Source organism: Paramisgurnus dabryanus, chromosome 1 (assembly GCF_030506205.2).
Source record: "Paramisgurnus dabryanus chromosome 1, PD_genome_1.1, whole genome shotgun sequence".
Classification (NCBI taxonomy): domain Eukaryota; kingdom Metazoa; phylum Chordata; class Actinopteri; order Cypriniformes; family Cobitidae; genus Paramisgurnus; species Paramisgurnus dabryanus.
The window spans coordinates 39,502,751-39,526,547 of record NC_133337.1 but is presented as its reverse complement, the minus strand read 5'-3'; the positions used below and the strand labels follow the sequence as shown (position 1 = coordinate 39,526,547).

Genomic DNA, 23,797 nt, shown 5'->3' with positions numbered 1-23,797 from the left:
AAACAAATAAAATAAATATGCAGATCACATCTTAAAGCCGAATTCAATAAACTAAAGAGTTTTAAGTTTACTATACAGAGTAGTGTAGTTCAAGTCGACTATTTTTTTTTTTTTAATCAATAATGTTCAGCCAGTTTGGAGAAAAAAGTTCACATTATGTTCTGAACTGTTTGGTCCTCAGTGTAGGTGAAAGAGTGGTCATCTGATCTTTTTTAGATGTACTTGTTTTGTCACATTCTGGCACTCTATGTTACAGCAAATGGACATGTTCTTTTTTGAAAACGCTTAGGTTACTCACGTAACCACGGTTCCCTGAAATAACGGGAACGAAGCATTGCGTCAGTTAGCTGACGCTATGGGGGGGGGAAACTCCTGTTTACTCCGTGACTGAAGCCTATTGGTTAACGTCTGTACAAAGTACAGACCAATGACGTTTGAACCCGCGCGCGGGAGGAACGCGTCCTTATATAAGCGCGGTTCAATCGTCAGGAGCTCATTATTATTCGACTGAAGCGCGCAGCCGAATAACACTCGCTGCGTAGACGTTTGTTGCACGGCAAGAGACGCAATGCTTCGTTCCCGTTATTTCAGGGAACCGTGGTTACGTGAGTAACCTAAGCGTTCCCTTTCAATACGGTTCACTTCGCATTGCGTCAGTTAGCTGACGCTATGGGGGAACGTAATCCCATCACGCCGTGCATACACAACGTACTGAAGTGCCTTACCGGAGAGACACTGCGTGTGGCCCTATACCCGGCATATTCACAGCTTTAAAAGCAAATGTGTAAGCACCATATAAATTGTTGACGCGCACACGGTGGGGTTTAAACCGGGGGCACATAACATAGCACAAGACGGCGAGGTACCGAGCGCGCCGTGGCTGTGCGCACCGTGGTGTACACATAAAACGCATGAGCGTGCATGATTGAGCCGAGAGAACCTGCGCTCGTAGGGCAGGGACGTCTAAGCTGTACAATCTGACAACGTAGACGGCGAAGACCAGCCGGCCGCGTAGCAGATATCAATATAGATATAGATACCCCTGTAGACCAAGTTCATGAAGAAGCCAAACTCGCACAGAGTGGGCTCTATATAGGACATAGCTCATAGAGGGGCGTGAGCCAGTGCGATGGTTTCAACGATCCATCTAAATAACCACTGTTAGCAACAGACATACGTAGTGAGTGATCTGCGAAGCTCACGAACGGTCGATCTGACTATAATATGCGGCAGAACGGTTCGTAGCGTGGGATTATACAGATACCACAATAGTGTGAACCCAGGTGCACCCTCGAGCGCATCGGGATGCATATAGGTAGTATTATAGTGCACAGATCGGTGAGCTTTCCAAGCGCGCCGTAAATGTGTATTGACTATAAATTGCACGGGCACAGGTGAACACTTGAATACATCGTGAATGCATATAGATGAATCAGAGTGTTATAATGCACAGGCCGGCAAGATTCTCGAGCGCGCCGTCATGTGTTCTGATAATAAATTGTGCGCACACGGGTGAACTCTTCAGTGCACCGTGAATGCGTATAGATAAATCAGTGCACAGAACGCGCCGTGAATGTGTACAGATATGATTGATGAACGTAACGGTGGGCACCCAACGCACCGTGAACGTACACAGATGAACAACAATGTATGTGTCACAAAGCATAACACAGCTGTGTATACAGGTGAGCTTTCCCAAGCGCATCTTATTGTATACCAAAATGTTATAGCGTGTACATGTGAGCTTCTCTAAGCGCACGGTGGACGCATATAATTAAAAACCATATCGTGCATACAGGTGAGCTAATGGGCGCACCTTTAATGCAACAAACCTCAGTAGTGCGCGAAGCAGTGATGTCGAAGCTGTAAACTGACAACGTGGACGGCGGGGACCAGCCGGCCGTGTCACAATTGTCAAATGAGAAACCTCTAAGACCATGCCCATGCTCTAAGACAAGTGAGCATAATTGTCACGGGAGGTGATAACGTCAACGATCCATAAATAGCCTGTATTGACAGGTGCTCTAGTGAGTGATCTGTGACGCAGATGAACAGCTGATCGTCTGATGTACGTCAGACGTATGTGTCATACAGGACCTTGGACAGTTCCAGAGCGCTGTGCCTCGGGCACCGTCCGCATCTGAGAAATGACAGGCTTATGAATAAAGTGAATGGCCAGCCGTAAAAGCATGGTTCGCTGTTACCGCCGCCGTCCGCATCTGAGAGATGACAGGCTTGTGAATTAAATGAATGGTCGGTCGTAAAAGCGTGGTTCGCTGTTATCACGGCCACATAGATATAGGTAGGGGAGAGAGCCGCCGTGCCTCTGTAGTGAGGAGAAAAGTGTTCCACCGGCGATTCGTGGGGGGTTTTGACTTTCAAATGTCACTAGACAGAATGGATCAGACTTTGCATAAGGACGCCTCGTGAAAGGGGTCCTAGCAGCTTGTGTCAATGTGTCATAAGGCACGTAATGTAGGTCGTGTCCCACGGATGCCATCTCCGCACGCCCATCGTAATGGGTTAATATTGGTAGTTTAAGCATGAGATGCGTATCACTCTGATTGAACATAGCTTATAAAGCGATGCAATGAGTTTATAAAGGAGATGACTCGTCAGCTTGTTCAGGGGGCGAGATCTCAGTCTGGTTCGGTAAATAATGAAACCACCGTAGATTGCCCGACCGCATTATCACAATAACACGGTCGAGAGTGCTGCAGTGCTAAATCATCCTCTTAATGTACCGTATTCACAGTACAAGGTGATTTATATGAGACAAACGGCGTTCCACGCGCCGAAGGCTGATTGCCGTCGTAAAGCGTGTTCAACCCACAGCAAATGCTGGGCTAGCTCGTAATGACAGCACTTCATGCAGCCGTGTGTAACTTAAGCAAGCTTCCCGGCCGTCAGCTCGGGGCGGGACCTTTGCTTAGTCAAACTGAAGTGGACTTATGAACAGAATGCCACGATATTCAGCTTTCTGAGGCTCGTTAGAGGGGTACGTGTGCCCGTCTTAAACGAGATGCCGCGCGCGTCTGACTGTGCGCGCGCTTTAAGCTTTGAAACTTATTGTGGCGGGTAGCAAGCTCACTTGAGGTTGATATTACCCTTAATATCTCCGAGTATTGGAGCGGAGGTGTGAGCGTCTTCGGATCCGCTAATATAAATCAGCTATATGGCCGAAAAACGTCATAAACCGCTTGGCTGTAAGCCTTTGAGTGGCCGTCCGGAGAGTGCGCGATTCAAACGCTTGGAGCCATGCAAAAGTCTGAGGCTGTCCTTCCTCTAGGGAGAGGATAACAGCTGTAAGACCGTGCTCGTTTGCGCCATCAGCATCGTAGCGGAGAAACTGAGGTGGGCTACGAGCGAATTTGGCAGAAAGGTGTTAGAGACACCGTACAGTCGTGGGGTGTCAATACACAGTATATGGCCAAACCGGGGTTTTTTCGGCTAGCGTCGATAGAATTATGGACAGCGGGCCGTGTGTGCGTATTACTGAATGCTTGTCAGTAAGGCGATAAAGTGTTTAGAGACACCGTACAACCGTGGGTGTCAATACACAGTATAGTAAGCACGGAAATTACTCTTTTTAGAGGAATTAAATACCGTTCGCCACTATAGTGAGGTCGCATAGCCGACAGTATTACACAGTATGTTTGGATAAACAGCACACAGAAAACATTTCAGGGCAGTCCAGCCGAGGCGCGACATAACCCCTTTTTTCCCAGACAGTTTCGTTCTCTGTTGATGCAGCTGTGCTGCGGAGACCAGAGCTCAGCCGTTCAGGTGCACAAGCCTCAGTAGTGACGGTGACCGAACGGCTCACGGAGCAGGGTAGTATGTCTAGGTGGTTTAATGTCAGACTGAACCCATCGCAGAGAGGAAGTCTGCCGTGAGGCCCGCGGTTTTGCCGTTTATTAAAAGGGCAGAAAAATCGGGTATATATATAAGAATGTACCAATATTCAGCGCACTGATATAGGACGGGACTGAATAAAGGGAGGTATTCGGGCCTCAGTATATTATAAACAAATTCGTTCTGCCTCTGATTCCGTCTAAACCAGAGAGAAATTACCAGGCAGACGAAGAATGAGCTATCTGAAGTGAGATCGGCTCAGGCCAGTAAAGCTCTATAATAAGTGTTTTAGCGCTCCAATAGAGGCGTGTCCGCCTTATCGAGCAGACGAATGAGATCGTGCCGCTCCAGGAGGGGAGGGGCATGAAGCTCTCTTATAATGAGTGTTCTTGGTGCTCCAATAGCGGCGAATCGGCCCTATCGAGCAGACGAATGAGATCGCGCCGCTCCATGAGAGGAGGGGCATGAAGCTCTGTAATCGTTGAACACTGGACAGCTGCATTTAGAGGCAGCGAGCCGTAATACCGCGTGCTAGCTAAGCCGTTAAGAGACCTCACCACTGTGGGGAAAGGAGCGAGGGACTCCGCGAGCGTGGAGCACGAGTGGCTGTGCTATGACAGAGACAGGGGCAGACCGCCCGTGTTTGCTTGTCGTATTCATCTATCCAGGTCTACGGTTCCCCGCTTGTTCATCTCAACAAGAGAGGAACAGCAGAGGGGAGCGGCAACACAGACAGAACAGCCATGCGTCGTGACGGTATCACCCGATGCACTCGGGGGATTAATATATGTGCCAGAGATCTCGCCACTGAATGTGAGAGGAGCGAAGGGACTCTCTAAGCATCAACGGTTGCGGTGTGACAGAACACAGGGGGGGTTAGTCCGTGTGTGCTTGTCTATGCATCCATCTAGTCTCATGGCTCGCCGTGTGTTCATCCCGGCGAGAGAGGAACAGCAGGGGGAGCACGAAACATGGATAAGACAACCAAAGCATAAGCGCGGTCCCGGCGTGGGAGGTGCCAGACCGGTAACGCGCTCGCAGGAAATTCATAGCAGAGAGGCTCACCGAGCCGCTGTGCTGGACGCTATTACAACAGCGCCTGCTCTTTTAGCTTATAGCTTTATATTAAAAATATTGATCTTACCGGGCGGCCGCAGGGGAGACCTCGTCAGGCGTGTGTCCGCTGCACAGGGCTCGTACCACGGCAAGCGAAGGCTATCTTCGGTTCTCGGCCGGAAAGCGGCAGGGGAAGACGCTAGACCTGGACTCTGCTATCTTCGGTTCTCAGCCGGAAAACGGCAGGGGAAGACGCTAGGCCTGGACTCCGCTGCAGGGCTTTTGTCAACGGCGAGGTAAGGCTTCTTCTTTTTCTTCGGAGCAGCGAGAGGTTCGCGCTGAAGGAGAAAATAATGAGCTCCTGACGATTGAACCGCGCTTATATAAGGACGCGTTCCTCCCGCGCGCGGGTTCAAACGTCATTGGTCTGTACTTTGTACAGACGTTAACCAATAGGCTTCAGTCACGGAGTAAACAGGAGTTCCCCCCCCCCCATAGCGTCAGCTAACTGACGCAATGCGAAGTGAACCGTATTGAAAGGGAACCAAGCACTATAACAAAACAATAACATTGTTTTACTCTCTATAAAACAACAATGTAACAAGCTTAACAACATTCTTTAAATCCTTTACAACCGAAAGTAAACAAGTCACAAATGCATTTCCTTGGCAAAAACTTCTCAGATGATGATGATGACATGGATTTTTATAGAGTTTAGTTCCAACCCTAATCAAAATCACCTGCATTTCATTTCCAAGTAATGCTGAAGACTTTGATTTGATTTTTCAGATGTGTTTAATTATGGTTGGAACTAAACTCTGCAGGACAGTGGCCCTCCAGGAGCAGGATTTTCCACCCCTGATGTAAACTGTTTGCCATTGGACAAATAATGTCTGTGTCATTTTTTTCCCTCTAGACTCTCAGCAATTTCGACCACTTTACCGCACTGCAGTGAATGCCCGGATTGCAACTTTCGCACGTGCGCGACGTACACAAACCCACGTTTTTTTTAATGGAATAAATTTCATGTGTCAGGGCTGTATCTCCGCCCCACAATAACCCTACAGTCACATTAGCTAAAAAGTGAGCAACACCGAGCGACACACACTCGCTTGATGGGCGTTCCTTGGCATTTAGTATCTAAAAGCGGTATCAAAAGTCACTTTAGAGGTATTGTTAAGTTACAAGAACAGCGTTTTTGGATTTAAAAGTATTTATTTCTCGATAAAAGTAACAAAATATATGAGATAAAATGCCAAACTTATCAGAAATATACAGAAATACTCATTTTCCGCCATCTTGAATTATTTTCTCAGACTCGACCACAGACCTACGTCACGCTTCTCCTTCACTCCAATTTGCAGTCGCTTGGTCGCATCGCTCAGCATTTGCATAAAATAGCCTGCTTGTCTATTTTGGCTCCACCTTGCTCGCACAGCGGCGAGCTCATCGCTTGTCGCTGGCAAACGGCCACTTCCATTGAAAATGAATGGTACTGTAGCCTGTCACTCTGTCTCTGTCTCTTGTAGCTAATGTGACTGGGGGGTAAGTCACCAGTCCGAGATCCGCATTCCTGCACACTGCCCATCCCCCTCTTCATGGTTGAGCAGTTTGAGTTAAAACCGGGAATATTTATCCTCCTAAGACCTGGATGTCCACATATGTGGACATCAAATTTTATTTGTAGTTTGCACCATAATACTTAATTCTGTGTAACTGGAACCTGTTGTACACAAACATGGACAAATACACTGCTTCATGTTATTAGAAATTTTTAAAAAAAAATAAAGAGTCAAACCAAAGCTTGTTCACCCTTTTTCAAATGCCCATAGCTCCCGCCCTGAGAGTGCCATGCCCTTGACCTTGGAAATGTTGGAAAATAATGGGTAAGTGGACAAATAAAGTGTCTGAGGATGGGGGGGTCTCGGGGGGATTGTGGGGTGACCCCTGCTTTTTGAATGCTCCCCTACAGGCGTCCAAATGGGGACTGCCCTCCGTGAGATCGAATCTGAGTAATTTCGGCAATGTCCATTTGTCAGTTTTATAATGGGACCGGGTTGTATACGAAAAGCATACAATCCCTTACTCAGGGTATATGCCCAATGGCAAATTATTTGAATATTTTTTCCACGAAGCCGCTAATATCCCTTACTAACATCATGCCACATTTGAAGAAGCGTACACCTGCCCGTTGATGTCAGCACCTCAGTCTGCCCCTCACCAAGGGCGTCCTGAAGCAGCGGCCACCTCCATTCCTTCCCATGGCGCTTCTAAAAAGCGAAGGAACCAGCCCACCCGCTAAGCCTGGCGTATCTACACGACTGGCTCATATTAGCTCAGGTCCATCAGATGCTTGGCAAGCACATAGATCAGTCGTATCCTGTCGCATCTCGCCTGTCACCTCCTCTTTTGGAGTCAGAAGAATCTGAGGTCTCTTTGTGCCATTCACATCCTGGGGTCGCTCAACACAGTGACATACGCGCTTTAACGGGCAGCGCGCCGAGGCGAGTGGCAACTCCACCTACAGGTTGGTTTAGCTGATTTGGAAAATTTTTGGCAGAACGGTTTCTGCAAGCAATTTGATATTGCAGCGATATCCGCACCGAGAGATGGTAGATCAGTGGGTCATCTCGACATGGTCATTAGGTTTTTCAGAGGCTCTCCCTCTATTCCTCCTTGGGACATGTCCGTGGTGCAGAAAGCCCTACAAGGACGTTCCCTTCATACCTCTGCATACTATGAGTATTATGTTTTTACGATAAAAAATTTAGCACTCCTTGCATTGGCATGTTAAAAGGATAGGGGACTTCTATGCATTTTCGAACGATCTGTGCTTTCAGTTTGGACCGGCTGAGTCCGGTGTAACACTATTATAGTGTTTGTATTGAGCCAGTATCCTCTCAGGTTCTCTCCTCAAACCGGTAAGAACACCCAGGGCAGCTCGTGTGTCAGCTTGCAGCCTTCGTTTCGGTGCGGCACTACCGCACCATTATGGGAGGCCATAAGTGCAAAAATGTCTAAAAACTGTTTATGTACTCCTCCACCACCTTGGTGGCCAATGTTTCAGAGCATTGGCTGTCAGCCTCTCACTAGATGTGTCCTTGAGAACCTGGGTTAGGCTAGAACCGCATTGTGTCCCCTTGAGGGTTTCTATGTGTGTTTTTTGGTGGAAAATGTATCTTTATACCACGTCTCCCTTAGCGGGGCCCGCTCCTCACCTCTAGTATTTAGGGATTTCAAATTCGTCCCTTCCTTCAGGGAACGTCTCGGTTACATATGTAACCCTCGTTTCCTGAAGGAAGGTAACGGAGACATTACATCCAGTTGACACAGTTTGCTGTTCCACTGCTATTAACAGGTGGGCACTGATGCGCAGCTTTTTCAGCAAAAAGAGTCAAAAGAGTCAAAAATCAACTTTTTAAACATTCTGATGCTTGGTTTGAACTTTATTTTTACAATATGTTTTTTTTACACAATAAAGTATTTTAAAGGAGAGACTATTAAAAAAAGAAAATCGACAATCAAACTAAATCTTATTTCAGACAGAATAATCTCAAAATATTCATCAAAACAAGTGCAGGGCTAGTCCGTCATTGGTGTAATAGAAGACAAAATCAGATAACACATGTAAATTTTATACTATAGTATAGAAACTTTTAAGATTAGAAAATGTGCATTGTGTAGACGTCCTAGAAGATGGTGCAGGCACTCAGGAGTGAAACCAGAAGTATCATCAAACAACCGCACAGACCTGGAGCTCCGGACACTTGCGCTAATTCTGGAGCCCATTTTTCTGTGAATAGGATTCAGTGCATGGTCAAATTAAAAAGCACAAATTAATAAAACTTTAAAATAAAACAGTCCTCATATATTTGTAAAATAAGCGTTAAGGATATTAAAGCAATGTTTACCTGCATTTCCATCAGACCAGACGAAAGGACCCATGGATATTGAAGAACTGTCATGGAAGTCCAAAGACCTACCGACCCTCTGGTGATATCCAGAGCCACAGTGCTAAAAGATAGAAAATATTTCATTAGATAATCATATAATTAAAATATTGAAGATTTCACAAAAACCATCCAATCAGAGCACAATAATGATGAGGGGAATCTTCTCAACCACCACCAATAGAGTATTAAAGTTATAGAGTATTAAAATTATCTAACTCATTAGTATTAGTATTCTGGAATAATATACTGGTTATACATAACCTATATTTTCTTCAAAAGACAATTCTATTTTGGCGGTAAAATGCTAAATAATTTAACTTGCTCATTTTAAATAATTCACACATATCTATTTAGGTCATTATGCATAAATTGTAAACAATATTTAAACAGCCGTTATAATTGTGCAAATAAATAATACATGAATACAATTTAAAGAAAAAAATAGAAAAATAAATAAATAAAGTAAAAAATTAAAAGAATAGGAACACACATGAAGCTGTTAACTTTGTAAGCTTTACATCACTACCAGACTTTTATTCTTGGATTCTAGCACCCTATAGTGACGTAACACGCGCAAGCCCGACAGCGGGAAATTTGCCTTCAAAATAGCAACGTTTTTTCTTCGTGAGTGATTAATCCTAAGGAGATTTGAATGCCTTTTTACACACAGTTTAGTGTATATTACCTGAACATGTGAGTTTATATTCTAGTAAATAACCCTTTTCATTAATCATTATGAGCTTTATTAGGAGATGAACTACAAAATGTTGACCCACAACGAGATGTTGCAGTTTTTTAGGAATGTTTAAGGGCATTTTTATTCTACTATATGTGAGTTTTTCCAGACTATTATTTAAGTTAATTTGTCAAAACCATGGTATATATTAGCCAAAATATTCCATTTAGAGTACATTGTCCTAATCCAAGAATACTTGTGACACATATGCAGCATTAAAGTATTTTGTGGACAGTAAATTTATTTTTTGTAAACTTACCGCTGAGCAGTAATTGTTGGCCAGAATACAAAGATGAACAGCACAGTGCAGGTAAACTTTAGTGGAGTCTGAGCTGAAGACAAACATCCTGAAGGAGAAACGGATGGATGTTGAAACACCATTCTGAAGAAGCTTCACTGTGTTATCATGTGGATTTGGACACCTGAGGATAAGGAGGATTATTTATTTAACCCATCATCTTTAAAGACGTTACAGCCAGAGTTGGGTATATACTGTGTAACGCATTTCCTGATAACGCAGTAACGTAACGCTTTACATTTTAAATGTATGTAATTTGATTACAGTTACCAATGACAACAAAATTACGTCACTAGCGTTACAAATTAAGTGTTGAAAAATTAATTAAAATGTATTTAAAATGACGTTTTGCCATTGCACGGCAACGTCTGCGAGCATGCGCGCAGCGTCAGTTAACGAGCATATGCTTACTCACTCGTCTGAGACGCAAGCAAATGGATGCTATGTGAGCGGTGGTTGATCCTTCAAGTGGAATACAGACAATACATGTCCAAAACCTTGGCATTTCAGAGTGGGCTTTGCGCGATGACATCTGGTACGGAGCCCTTCTCATGACATGGTAAAACTTTTTTTTTAAATCGTGGCCACGAATTAGCAATTCGTTACCACGAATTAGTAAATCGTGCGCACGTTTTAGTAATTCGTTCCCTCATTTAAGCTAAATCGTGCGCACGATTTAGTAATTTGTTCCCTCGTTTAAGCTAAATCGTGTGCACGTTTTAGTAATTTGTTCCCTCGATTAGGTTAAATCGTGCCCACATTTTATTAACTCGTTCCCTCGATTAAGTTAAATCGTGCCCACGTTTTATGAATAAGTGCCCAGAATTTCATTTAAACCATCGGAATAGTGACGCTTATCGCAGCTCAATGCATTAATACATTGCTATTAAGTATAAAATTTAGGGGTGACCCCGAATAGTCGAAGATTCGATGCATCGATAGGAGAAGCCTGATTCGACTACCAATCTCACAGTCCAATCGTCGCAGATGTGTTATGAAATGAGGATCATTCAATTTAAGCCGTATATGGGTTCACACATTATCTGATTTCACATATAACAGCTTTCTCACAATATATTAATATACAGCATATTATTATAATGCTGCAAATAATATGTGAAGTAACAGCTTTCAATAAATATTTTTAAAATGCGTTAATAAATCCAACATCCCCTTACGAAAATTAACCATGGTTTTACTACAGTTAAAACCAAAAAACCATGGTTACTGTAGTAAAACCATAGTAACTACAAAATAACCATGGTTTTGACAATCATGGTTTTCAAAAACCATAGTTAAACCATAGTTAGTGTACCTGTGACCTACACGGAGGTTTCTTAGTTAATAAAACATTGCCTCTTTGTTTCTACATTTAAAAGACAAAGCTGGCAATTATATTATGGCTATAGATTTCTATTCTTTCAATAATTTATTTTATTTTATTTATAAATCACTCTGGGTTATCTGATTTGATTTAACTATTTGGCTTGTGTTTTGTTTCTGTGCACTTGAGGCATTTTGAATATTTGTTCTGCACCTTGTTACTTCTGATGACCTTATTTTATTTAAAAAATGTATCTATTATAAAACGTAAATTCTGATCTAATTTAAGTCTGTAAATTTTGGATAGCTTTTCGTTGTATCAATGTTGCGATACTGCGTGGTGGCCATGCTTGCGCATGTAATTTAGCCGAACAGGCTAGGTGCTCTGCCTCTCATATTTAGGAGTTCATCAAACTAAACATTAAAAAACGGATGTTTTTCGACGGGTATAAGTTTTTAAAATGTATTTATCATACATTTTGGTTATCTTGTCAAAAGTTAAACTACAAAACAGGTAAGCCGTTATTTAAAATTTCGGTGATGAAACGGAAACTATCTGCACCGAACCTATTTCTGCCTGACTTTTCTTGTGATTTAATATTATGGTTGGTGTTCACTTTTAAATGATAGCAAAGAGATTCCTGAAATAAATAATATCATCAGGTCTTTCTGTATCTAAAGTGAATACAGAGAGGATCAAAGTCAGAGCAAGCAAACAGGTATTTCTGTGCTAAATAATAACGCATAGTGTCTATAAAATCATTAATTTCAGTGTTTTTCATGTTATAAATTAACGTTTAATGAATTGTAAATAAAGATTAGTTTTTATCATTTACAGTCACAATCACAAATTATTTGTCATTTCTCATTTGTCGGGTTTTTTTTTTGGTCATGACTGCTTTGACGCGCTATATCTCCAAATTAAATAAAAACACTGAATTAGCCGAGGTTTCCAAGGCAGAATCACCTTTGTTATTTTTTTAGGTTTAGTTATCAAAATGTATTTTTGTGTGATGTTCTGTAGATCTTGGCTTTAAAATGTTATGAGGAATAAATAAACAAATGTTGCCTTATATATTTTACCTTAAAAAAAATAAATATATAAATGCATCGTCAGTTTTGTCTTCGTTCATCACTTGAAAGACAGTTTTGGTCACTTTAACAGAAAGTTGTTTATGTGTGCTGCTTGTGAAAGAAAATAAAAGTTAACAATTTGTACCTGGTCTGGCCCCCTCCCAACCCATGCAGACAAACATAGATATGATTCGACTATCGGTCGACTATGGAAAGATTCGACAATTCTGATTCAAATACGTAAATCCTTAGTCGAGGACACCCCTAAAAGATGCACACATTATTCATGAACACGTTCATCTCTGGCCTGGCTCTGTTATGTAATAGCTGATTGACAGGTGCGCAACTCCGTCTTTCGAACAGGTATAATTTTGTATAGTTACTCATTTAGGAAAATTATCCATGATTTAATGATTTTATTATTATTATGAAAATGTTTTTTTTTTTTTTGCAGATTGATTACGATTTGTATACCCTAGTTCAAATACAAGACCTTTTTTTTTTTTTTACCACGGAGGGCCGGTGGTATACGGAATTACCCGATAGATTTTTTGGTCCCACTCCGCCCCTGACTGTATTAATGCGTTAGGCGTCACATTAATGTCCCTACTTTTTAATGGCCTACTGTGCACAAATTAATAAAACCGTATAAGACCCAAGGTGTATGAATTTGATCCTTACATAGCACTGTATCATGAGCCAGTTAATGTCCCAATATGTTTTTTAATTCTGTGCAGGAATAAATAAAACGAACTATGTGACTTATTAATAAAGTGATTTTGCATTAAGCGTCATGTTAATGTCGGTTGTGTTAAGTTTTTTTTAATTCTGCACAGGAATTAATAAAACTGTATATGAAGTTTGGCTCATTAATAAGGTATATAGATCAATCTTGATCTTTACATACTGTATTTATGCGTTAAGCGTCATGTTAATGCCCCGATGGTTTATTTTTTATTATTCCGAGCAGGAATGAATAAAACGGTTTAAGACCCAAGATGTATGAATTTGATTCTTATATAGCACTGTATCGATGCGTTAGCTCACGTTATGTCCCAATATTTTTTATGAAATTCTGGGAAGGAGTTAATAAAACTGTATATATACACGAGCCTAAGGTGTATGAATTTTATTAGGGGTGTCCTCGACTAAGGATTTACGTATTTGAATCAGAATTGTCGAATCTTTCCATAGTCGACCGATAGTCGAATCATATCTATGTTTGTCTGCATGGGTTGGAAGGGGGGCCAGACCAGGTACAAATTGTTAACTTTTATTTTCTTTCACAAGCAGCACACATAAACAACTTTCTGTTAAAGTGACCAAAACTGTCTTTCAAGTGATGAACGAAGACAAAACTGACGATGCATTTATATATTTATTTTTTTTAAGGTAAAATATATAAGGCAACATTTGTTTATTTATTCCTCATAACATTTTAAAGCCAAGATCTACAGAACATCACACAAAAATACATTTTGATAACTAAACCTAAAAAAATAACAAAGGTGATTCTGCCTTGGAAACCTCGGCTAATTCAGTGTTTTTATTTAATTTGGAGATATAGCGCGTCAAAGCAGTCATGACCAAAAAAAAAACCCGACAAATGAGAAATGACAAATAATTTGTGATTGTGACTGTAAATGATAAAAACTAATCTTTATTTACAATTCATTAAACGTTAATTTATAACATGAAAAACACTGAAATTAATGATTTTATAGACACTATGCGTTATTATTTAGCACAGAAATACCTGTTTGCTTGCTCTGACTTTGATCCTCTCTGTATTCACTTTAGATACAGAAAGACCTGATGATATTATTTATTTCAGGAATCTCTTTGCTATCATTTAAAAGTGAACACCAACCATAATATTAAATCACAAGAAAAGTCAGGCAGAAATAGGTTCGGTGCAGATAGTTTCCGTTTCATCACCGAAATTTTAAATAACGGCTTACCTGTTTTGTAGTTTAACTTTTGACAAGATAACCAAAATGTATGATAAATACATTTTAAAAACTTATACCCGTCGAAAAACATCCGTTTTTTAATGTTTAGTTTGATGAACTCCTAAATATGAGAGGCAGAGCACCTAGCCTGTTCGGCTAAATTACATGCGCAAGCATGGCCACCACGCAGTATCGCAACATTGATACAACGAAAAGCTATCCAAAATTTACAGACTTAAATTAGATCAGAATTTACGTTTTATAATAGATCCATTTTTTAAATAAAATAAGGTCATCAGAAGTAACAAGGTGCAGAACAAATATTCAAAATGCCTCAAGTGCACAGAAACAAAACACAAGCCAAATAGTTAAATCAAATCAGATAACCCAGAGTGATTTATAAATAAAATAAAATAAATTATTGAAAGAATAGAAATCTATAGCCATAATATAATTGCCAGCTTTGTCTTTTAAATGTAGAAACAAAGAGGCAATGTTTTATTAACTAAGAAACCTCCGTGTAGCCCAGTCACAGGGGATGTTGGATTTATTAACGCATTTTAAAAATATTTATTGAAAGCTGTTACTTCACATATTATTTGCAGCATTATAATAATATGCTGTATATTAATATATTGTGAGAAAGCTGTTATATGTAAAATCAGATAATGTGTGAACCCATATACGGCTAAAATTGAATGATCCTCATTTCATAACACATCTGCGACGATTGGACTGTGAGATTGGTAGTCGAATCAGGCTTCTCATATCGATGCATCGAATCTTCGACTATTCGGGGTCACCCCTAGCATCTTTGAATAACTTTAAATATAATTTTTGTCATATAAAGTTTTGATAGATTTTTCTTTATTAGTACTGTTATTATACAGTTTTTTCCACTGTTATTGTTCATTTACCTCAGAGTTTATTTCAGTTATTTTGCTGTTTTTCCGGTAATAATAATACAATTTACATGCCAATCCTGCTTCCTTGTCTTTTTATTAATTTCATTATGCTGTTATTTGAAGTTATGTGGATATTTATTGCCATATAAGACGTTCATTGCCGTTATATACTCTCGACTAATATTTAAATCATATGCGGAATAATGTGTGCATCTTTGAATAACTGTAATAATACAGTTCCTTTGAAAATAATTTTTGTCAAAGTTTTGAGAAATAATAATGTTGTGAGGATATTGCCATATTGCAGTTGAATACTCTCGTTTATAATATGAAAATCACTTAGTAGAAAATATATAATGTGATACTGCAAAGTTACCCTTCTTATTTGTATTTATTATATAGCCATATGGAGACAAACCTTTGCAAATGTGCTGATTTGATCCATTCATGTACTGACCACCAAGCTAGAGATTTTAAACATCCTTAATCCACACTTTCTATCAAATAGTCTATCTGCTTGATGGATCAATCCGACCGCATATGTACTGCAATAAACAAGCATTCATCGGCGCGGCTTTTCATCAAGGCTATGCCATTTGGGGAGGAGCCGTTCAATGATCCCCATATATTTTTAAAAATCCCTATGGTTGGACCTGCCGAACAGGTTGAGCACTTTTATGTTAAGCAAAGAGGCTGCACAGTTTGACCAGCGATGCTAATGCATGCTATTGCATTAAATACAGTAAAAGATTAAAATCACTATTAATAAGTCATATACATATTCTGTTTTATGTATTCCTGCCCATATATTGTCCCAACATATTGGGACATTACCGTGACGCAGTAATTAATTAAACTAAATAATTCAGGGGCTTAAATATCACTAAAATAAAATAACTTAATAAAATCTCTTTATGTCACTTGGGTGATTTTTTAGTTGGACAAACCAAAATATATGACAAAATTAATTACTGCGTCACGTTAATGTCCCAATATGTTTTTTAATTCTGTGCAGGAATATGTGACTTATTAATAAAGTGATTTTGATCTTAAAAGCATTGTATTTAATGCATTAGCATGCATTAAGCGTCATGTTAATGTCCTAAAGGTTGTGTTAAGGTTTTTTTTTATTCTGCACAGGAATTAATAAAACTGTATATGAAGTATGGCTCATTAATAAGGTATATAGATTAATCTTGATCTTTAAATAGCACTGTATTTATGCGTTAAGGGTCATGTTAATTTCCCGATTATTGTTTTTTTATTATTCCGGGCAGAAATGAATAAAACGGTTTAAGACCCAAGATGTATGAATTTGATCCTTATATAGCACTGTATCAATGCGTTAGCTCAGGTTATGTCCCAATATATTTTATGAAATTCTGTGAAGGAGTTAATAAACTGTATATATACAGGAGCTATAAGGTGTAGGAATTTGATACTTAATAGCAATGTATTAATGCATTGAGCTGCAATAAGCGTCACTATTCTGATGATTTTAATGAAATTCTTGGCAGGAATTTATAAAACTGCATTAAGTATGCGTCATTTATAATGGCTAGAGTGAATTTGATCTTGTTAGCGTTGTGTTAATGTCCAGATGGTTTAAATTAAATTCTTGGCACTAATTCATAAAACGTGGCCACGATTTAACTTAATCGAGGGAACTAGTTAATAAAACGTGGGCACAATTTAGCTTAAACGAGGGAATGAATTACTAAAACGTGCGCACGATTTAGCTTAAACGAGGGAACGAATTACTAAATCGTGCGCACGATTTAGCTTAAACAAGGGAACGAATTACTAAAACGTGCGCACGATTTAATAATTCGTGGTAACGAATTGCTAATTCGTGGCCACGATTTAAAAAAAAAGTTTTACCATGTCATCAGAAGGGCTCGGTAGGTCTGCTAGAAGCGGTCGTACAGGTGTGTTTTTAAATCACTAATGTACAATAAGGTTTTATTTGTTAACATTATTTAACTATGTTTTTTTATCATGAGCTCAATGCGTGCACTGCATTAAGTAATCATATGTTTATTTAAACAATTACCAAAACAACTTTTAATTGTTATATTTAACGAACTAACATGAATATTAACATTCTTTAACTTGACCAAAAAGCCCTCGCGAATGCGACGACGTGTTAAAACTATAGTTTCTGTCTCCGCGACCGCGAATGAATGTAGATAGTGTAGCATTCAAGAGAAATGCACAGACACTCGTTTAACTAAACTGCTGGCTTTATTTTAACAGAGCACCCGTAGGACGATGCTCACGCACATCCAGTCGCGCGCCCGCGCCAGAGCGTGCACAACATCATAGCCCAAAACAAAAACAAAAAAACCCTCCCCTCGTTGCACTAACCAATCACATTTCAGGGAATACATGGCAAAGAGAACAGAAACTCAGCGTTAACCCTTACAGAACAGAGTTGTAATAAACATCCAAGAACATCATTTTAAACACTGCTACAATAGATAGATAGATAGATAGATAGATAGATAGATAGATAGATAGATAGATAGATAGATAGATAGATAGATAGATAGATAGATGTTAATGAATGTAGAATGTTTAATGAGAAATGTTAAACATCTGTAACTTATTATAAAAGCTACAAATATTTCTGGATCACTATATGACCAGTAATTTTAGGAGGGGGCAAAATCACACCAAAAATAGCTTTAAGCATTCAAATATGCACTGTAATCATTACTGTTTTCAAATGTTACAAGAAACATTTTCACATTAACACTGCGTTTGGGTTTATCTGTCCTTGTTTCTGACAGTTTCACTTTGTAGTTTTTTTACATTTGATGTTGTCAAAGTAACTTAAAAGTAAAGTAATTAGTAATTAGATTACTTTTTGCATGTAGTAATCAGTAATGTAATCAAATTACAATTTTAAAGTAGTAATTAGTCATTTGTAGTGGATTACTTTTTTTGAGTAACTTACCCAACACTGGTTACAGCAAACACAAAGAAATGTTTGTCTCTACTCTCCAGTGATGAGATCCCAGCGCAGACTGTAATCTGGATCATTCACAGGTGTAGCCCAACATGTGTCAATCACTGTCACCAACTGTCGACTGTCAACCCCATCAACACGAACCTCAACCACATTTATTATCATTATATTGCCTTTTTCAAGGCACAAACTTAATATTCATATTAGCAAGATTGTTTACGGTACCTGCTACTCTAATGGTTATTCCATCTGTTCAACACAAAATAAAATTACAATGACTTAAAGTTTAGGATTACAGTCAATTTAGATGTATTAATATAGTGTCTTTCTAAAGCACAAGACAGATTCTTCAGTTGTGTATTTAAAGATGTGTTAAACACTCACCATAAATTAACAACAGCAAACACACAGACAATGAGATTAAAAACCTCATTGTGTCAAAACTGCAACTCCTGCACCTGCACACACAAGGTGTTTCTATAAAAAATAATTCAGATCTACAAAATATGCAAAAAATGATGAGAATTAAATTTTCCCGAGATGAAAAGCTACTGCAGAGCAAAATCACTGAGATTCTCTCTTTATCAATTGAAGCAGAATAGTGATGTCACAGGTGTTGAAATCTGTGACTTTATTAATAAATGATGGGTGGAGCTTTACTAACAAGAACAAAAACTGTAGAAGTACCAGTTTTTCTTTCTCTTTATGTGAAATCTGTATTTTTAACAGTCTGCTTCCTCATTCACCTGTCACTCAGAAAGATGAAATGTGTCTTTGCATGATTAGATCTGAATGCAGATGAAATGAAGACAATCAAATAAATCAGGATGATAGAAACATGCAGAGTATTTATCATTGAAGGCTATCAGTCACATGACTTATGGGTTGCATGCATTGGTAAATATGTCACTTTCACTTTCACTTCTACTGTAATTTGCATAAATATGATCTTTTCATTTAAGGTAATAAATATATTTACCATTTTTATTGAATACACTGCTGTACTTTTTGAGAAATAGTCAATGCTTTTAAAATGATTAGGATAAACATGACATGATGTGAATGTACAGACTAATAATAATATAGAGTGATAAACATATACTGTAGTAAATTAAAGTAGAGTTTAATTTTACCCTAAGGGGGAAGTCTACAAAAGTCACACGACGCACACACACAACATCACAATTTACCTACGAACATTGAACAGCATGCACACTATTTACACCAAATATTTGTCCTGATATTTTTGTTTATTTATAGAAAAATATCATTGTACCAGAAATATTATTTACAAATGTGAATAAGTGTAATGTTTTAAAAGGTTTTAGGGTTGAATTCTTTAGTCACATAACAGAGCCTCTATATGAATATGATTGAAACTTTATTAAAAGAGAGTTTTTTTTTTTTCACAGACAATGCTTAAACCTAGTCCCAGACTATATGTTTGAGCTGTCATAACTGAACAGCTTCCACCAACATATCTATGTTTTCTCTACTGTTAACCCAGATATTGTCTTTACTTAAACAATGAAGTAAACATCGCTTAATATTTTGTGTTTTGGACATATACTTAACAATCTTAGGTCAAGCATACAAAATTAATTAAACTAAAACATTCAAGTAAAAATGATCAGTAGCCTACATGTTGTAAGAAAAACCCATAATCCTTTGTGCATGAATATTTTGATCACAGAATAAGAACTGATAGGAACTCAAAGTACTTAAATATTTGTTAATGGTTACACTACTAATGCATGAAATGGTAAATTACATATGTACAAAAAACTTTTTCCAATGTATGTGAGATATTACCTGATAGTATAGAGAACAGACAAGGAAAGAAAGTTAAGAAAAAAATAAAGAAACCATTAAGAACTGGAATCTCGGCCTAACGGCCTAAACCCAAGATCTCAGGTGAAGAAGAAAAGCATAAAGAATGAACCAAGTTCGTGGAGCCCAAACGAGGATTAAGAAAAGAAAAGGAAGAGCCAGAACTCATTCTCTTAGGTATCTTTATAGAAAAAGGGCTGTTGTCTCGGTGATTAAAGTCTTGGTTGAAACTCTTAAGTGGGTGAAGCAGACAAATCAAGTTGCCATTAGTAGTCTTCACTAAAAGCATTAGTTGCTAGTTGAACAAAGTTCAGTAAACTTAATTTTAATTTGATTTAATATATAATTTGATTTAATATATAATTCCTTTATGTTACTTTTAGTGTTATAAATAGTATTATAATCCAAAATTCATTATTGACTTTAAGTCAATCATTGAATGAACGTGACTATGACATGCATTGTCAGTATTGTGGAAAGAAAAACAATAAAATGTGCTGATCACGGTTCATGTATAAGTAAACACTGATCACCTGAACGGTGACGTACAATTCTTATCAGTTTTTATTCTGTAAAAAGCAGAAAGAAATAAAAATATTCAGGTGCTAAGGATTATGGGTATTCCTCACAACATGTACTAATAATTTTCAGTTTACTTAAATGTGTAAGTTAAATGGATTTTGTACACTTAAAAGTTAAATTAACTAAACTTTTTTTACCATTCATCCAAAACACATAATATTAAGTGATTTTTACTTCATTGTTTAAGTAAGGACAATACCCGGGTTAATCAACACTGTTTATGCACTTGCTCAATAACAGGTTATTTTTTTGCAACCAAATAAATGTATAGATTTCATCTTTAAGCCGCATTTAATGAACTAAACAGTTTTTAACTATTTCATATAATAGCAAGTCATTTTCTAATGCCAAATAAGCAATTTTGCACAATTAATTGTAAAATGAAGGAATATGATGGATGCTGGAAATTTGGCCTGTCAAGATTGAACGAAAAATACTTTAAGTAGTGATGGACTATTTTTTTATCATTAATGTCCAGCTAGTTCAGAGAAAGAAGTTCACATTATCTTCTGAAATGTTTGGTCCCCAGTGTAGGTGAAAGAGAGGTTTATCTCATTGGTCATCTGATCTTTTAAGATGTACTTTTTTTGTCACATTCTGGCACTCTGTGTTACAGTAAATGGACTTTTTTCATGTTCTTTCTATAAAACAAAGCACTATAACAAAACAAGAACATTGTTTTACTCTCTATAAAACAACATTCTTTAAAACTGAAAGTAAAAATTATGACTTTTTCATGCAAATATGTCAGTCTCATTATCTTGGCAAAAACTCCCCAGATGATGATAATGATATGCAACTGGGTTTGACCTCATGACCTTTCACACTCCTAATGCAATGAGAAACAAGCAACACCATCAGTGAACTACAAAGACCAACCCGCCAGCTTTTCAGGACCTGTACACCTCCAGGACCCTGAAGCAGTTAAGATTGAGCCTGACTTCTCTCATCCTGGACACAAACTCTCTTCTCTGGCAGGAGGCTGATGTCCATCAGGATCAAAAACTCACACTACAAAAACAGCCTCATCATTTTTATAAGATGAAAATAAAATGTATTTGTGAAAGAAATGAATAATTTATTGACAAAGGAATTATATGTATCACTTCTTTTAAACCACGCCTACACGTCAATCAGCGAGAGATCTGAGTCACAGGCTAAGGAACAGGCATCACTTCATGTGACAGCTTTGTTTTATATCAAGACTCAACAATGGCACGAAAGAAGGAGTGTGTTTTTGGATGTAAGGAGAAGAAAGACAGTATTATGGAAACAATTGATATAGTTTGTTTATCCGGGGTAGTAGCGGAGTTTTGCGTGTGTGTTTGTTTAATGCTGCATTTCATTGAAAAGTCCCAACCGTGTCATGAGTTACATGCGGTAATTAAGACTTCTGTGTTATGTTGGAAATAGGCCTGTAAGTGCATATTATATAAATGACACAAACATGTAATGAATCAGAAGTTATCCAGTCAGTATTGTATAAACTGTTAACTCGTGACTCGCTCCTCACGCAGCTCGTAACTCCTCCTTCCAAGTTTTTTCGTACATTACCGGAAATAATCTGTAAAGCTAATCTGTCTTTTATAAATCTGATAAAACCAAAGACTCTTCGGAGAAGGATGTAATACTACTCTATAGGTACTCCAGATTAACAACAGATACACAGAAACAGCATGTGTTATGGACGCTTTAACCTGAGAAAGCACCCAGATGTGCATACAAGATATCTGATTCTTACCTCAGACACATCTCTGCACACAAATATTTTAAATACCGTCTAATACACATTACAACAAACACAAAAAAATAAACCTCAACACACAAGTAAAAAAATTTACCAAAAAGAAGTTACAATACTTTGTACGCATTCAAGCAGTGAAGAGGTGTTGTTTCATTTGGATTTAAATTAGACCAATCTACCTTTCTATGTAACATATTTAAAACAGTTATGAAAATGAATGACTAACTTTTAAGATGTATGCAACCGGCCACAGTAGTCTACTCTTCTGGCACCAACAAATATGCCATATTCAAAGTCAAACAAATCAATGTTTTACACATTTTGATGCTTGGTATGAACTTTATTTTTTACAATATGTTTTTTTTTTTAAACACAATAAAGCATTTATAAAGGAGAGACAATAAAAAAAGAAAATCTACAATCAATTTAAATCTTATTTCTTCATATAAGACAGAATAGTCTAAAAATATGCATCAAAATAAGTGCTGTGCTAATCCTTCATTAGTGTTATAGAAAACAAAATCAGATAACAGATATGATAATGCAAATGTTAAGCTTTAGTATAGAAACTTTTGAAATTAGAAATTGTGCATTGTGGAGACGTCCTAGAAGATGGTGAGGGCACTCAGAAGTGAAACCAACAGTATCATCAAACAACCACACAGACCTGGAGCTCCCGACAATGGCTCTTTTTCTGGAGCCCATGTGTCTGTGAATAGGATTCAGTGCATGATTAATTTACAAAACACAAATTAATAAGACTTTAAAATTAAACAGTCTTTGTATTTCCGGAACTGAAGATTAAGAATATTAAAGCAAATGTTTACCTGCATTTCTATCAGACAAGACAAAAGGACCCATAGATATTGAAGAACTGTCATGGAAGTCCAGAGACCTGCCGACCCTCTGGTGATATCCGGAGCCACAGTGCTAAAAGATTGAAAATGTTTCATCAGATAATTGAAATATTAAAGATTTCACAAGAACCATACAATCATATCAGGATTACATCTGTAAATTTTGTAAGCTTTACGTCATCAGAGTTTTAGGGGCCTTGTACACCAAAGTGTTTAAATGCGGCTGAAAATGCCAGGTGGACGTCTGAGCGCTTTGGTTGCTTTGATACTTCTGCTTTGGTTATCAGTTGTTAAACAATGCGCTGGTTGGTTGTTGGGATATTCCCTCCCTCTACGGCCACATGAGAAGTGACATTGACGAGCTGAACGTTTCACCCAAAGTTGAACATGAGCACGGAAAGATTGCAGAGCGGGTGCTCAGCGTGAAAAAACTACAACAGCTGCTGGTGTTTATGAAAGGACAGCACTTTCATTGGAAACAATTGAAAACATACACCAGCTGCTGGCATAAACGCCTTGGTGTACACACCACCTTATTTTTTGATTCTAGCGCCCTTTAGGGTACTTTCACATCTGTAGTTCGGTTAATTTGTTCTGGACCAAAGGCGAAAAATTTCAAAAGCAGTTTTAGTTGCCTTTTACACCACACTGATGCTCTAGT

The 23,797-nt window shown here is 38.3% G+C and overlaps 3 protein-coding genes across 11 annotated transcripts in view; all 3 read right to left on the bottom strand.

Annotated features, from left to right (window-relative positions):
- Positions 1-6,511, bottom strand: part of LOC135757685 (alpha-tectorin-like) — a 74,072-nt gene extending 67,561 nt beyond the window's left edge. Inside the window, exon 1 of the mRNA XM_073814173.1 lies at positions 6,337-6,511. Coding sequence (XP_073670274.1) covers positions 6,337-6,511 — 175 coding nt within the window. The remainder of the gene's footprint in view (positions 1-6,336) is intronic.
- A 1,831-nt stretch (positions 6,512-8,342) lies between these two features.
- LOC135743120 (pancreatic secretory granule membrane major glycoprotein GP2-like) lies at positions 8,343-18,631 on the bottom strand. The gene is made up of 6 exons (XM_065260676.2): positions 18,508-18,631; positions 18,349-18,372; positions 18,112-18,267; positions 9,860-10,022; positions 8,823-8,925; positions 8,343-8,704 (listed from the first exon to the last, which is right to left on the bottom strand). The coding sequence occupies exons 3-6, from the start codon at positions 18,195-18,197 to the stop codon at positions 8,601-8,603; spliced, it is 456 nt and encodes a 151-aa protein (XP_065116748.1). The 5' UTR covers positions 18,198-18,267; positions 18,349-18,372; positions 18,508-18,631; the 3' UTR covers positions 8,343-8,600.
- Positions 18,632-22,604: 3,973 nt separating this feature from the next.
- Positions 22,605-23,797, bottom strand: part of LOC135743114 (IgGFc-binding protein-like) — a 58,924-nt gene continuing 57,731 nt past the window's right edge. For all 9 annotated transcript variants that reach the window (XM_065260667.1, XM_073814960.1, XM_073814964.1 and 6 more), the window contains 2 exons: positions 23,107-23,209; positions 22,605-22,988 (listed from right to left, as the gene is read on the bottom strand). In XM_065260667.1, coding sequence (XP_065116739.1) covers positions 22,885-22,988; positions 23,107-23,209 — 207 coding nt within the window. In that variant the 3' untranslated portion in view covers positions 22,605-22,884. The remainder of the gene's footprint in view (positions 22,989-23,106; positions 23,210-23,797) is intronic.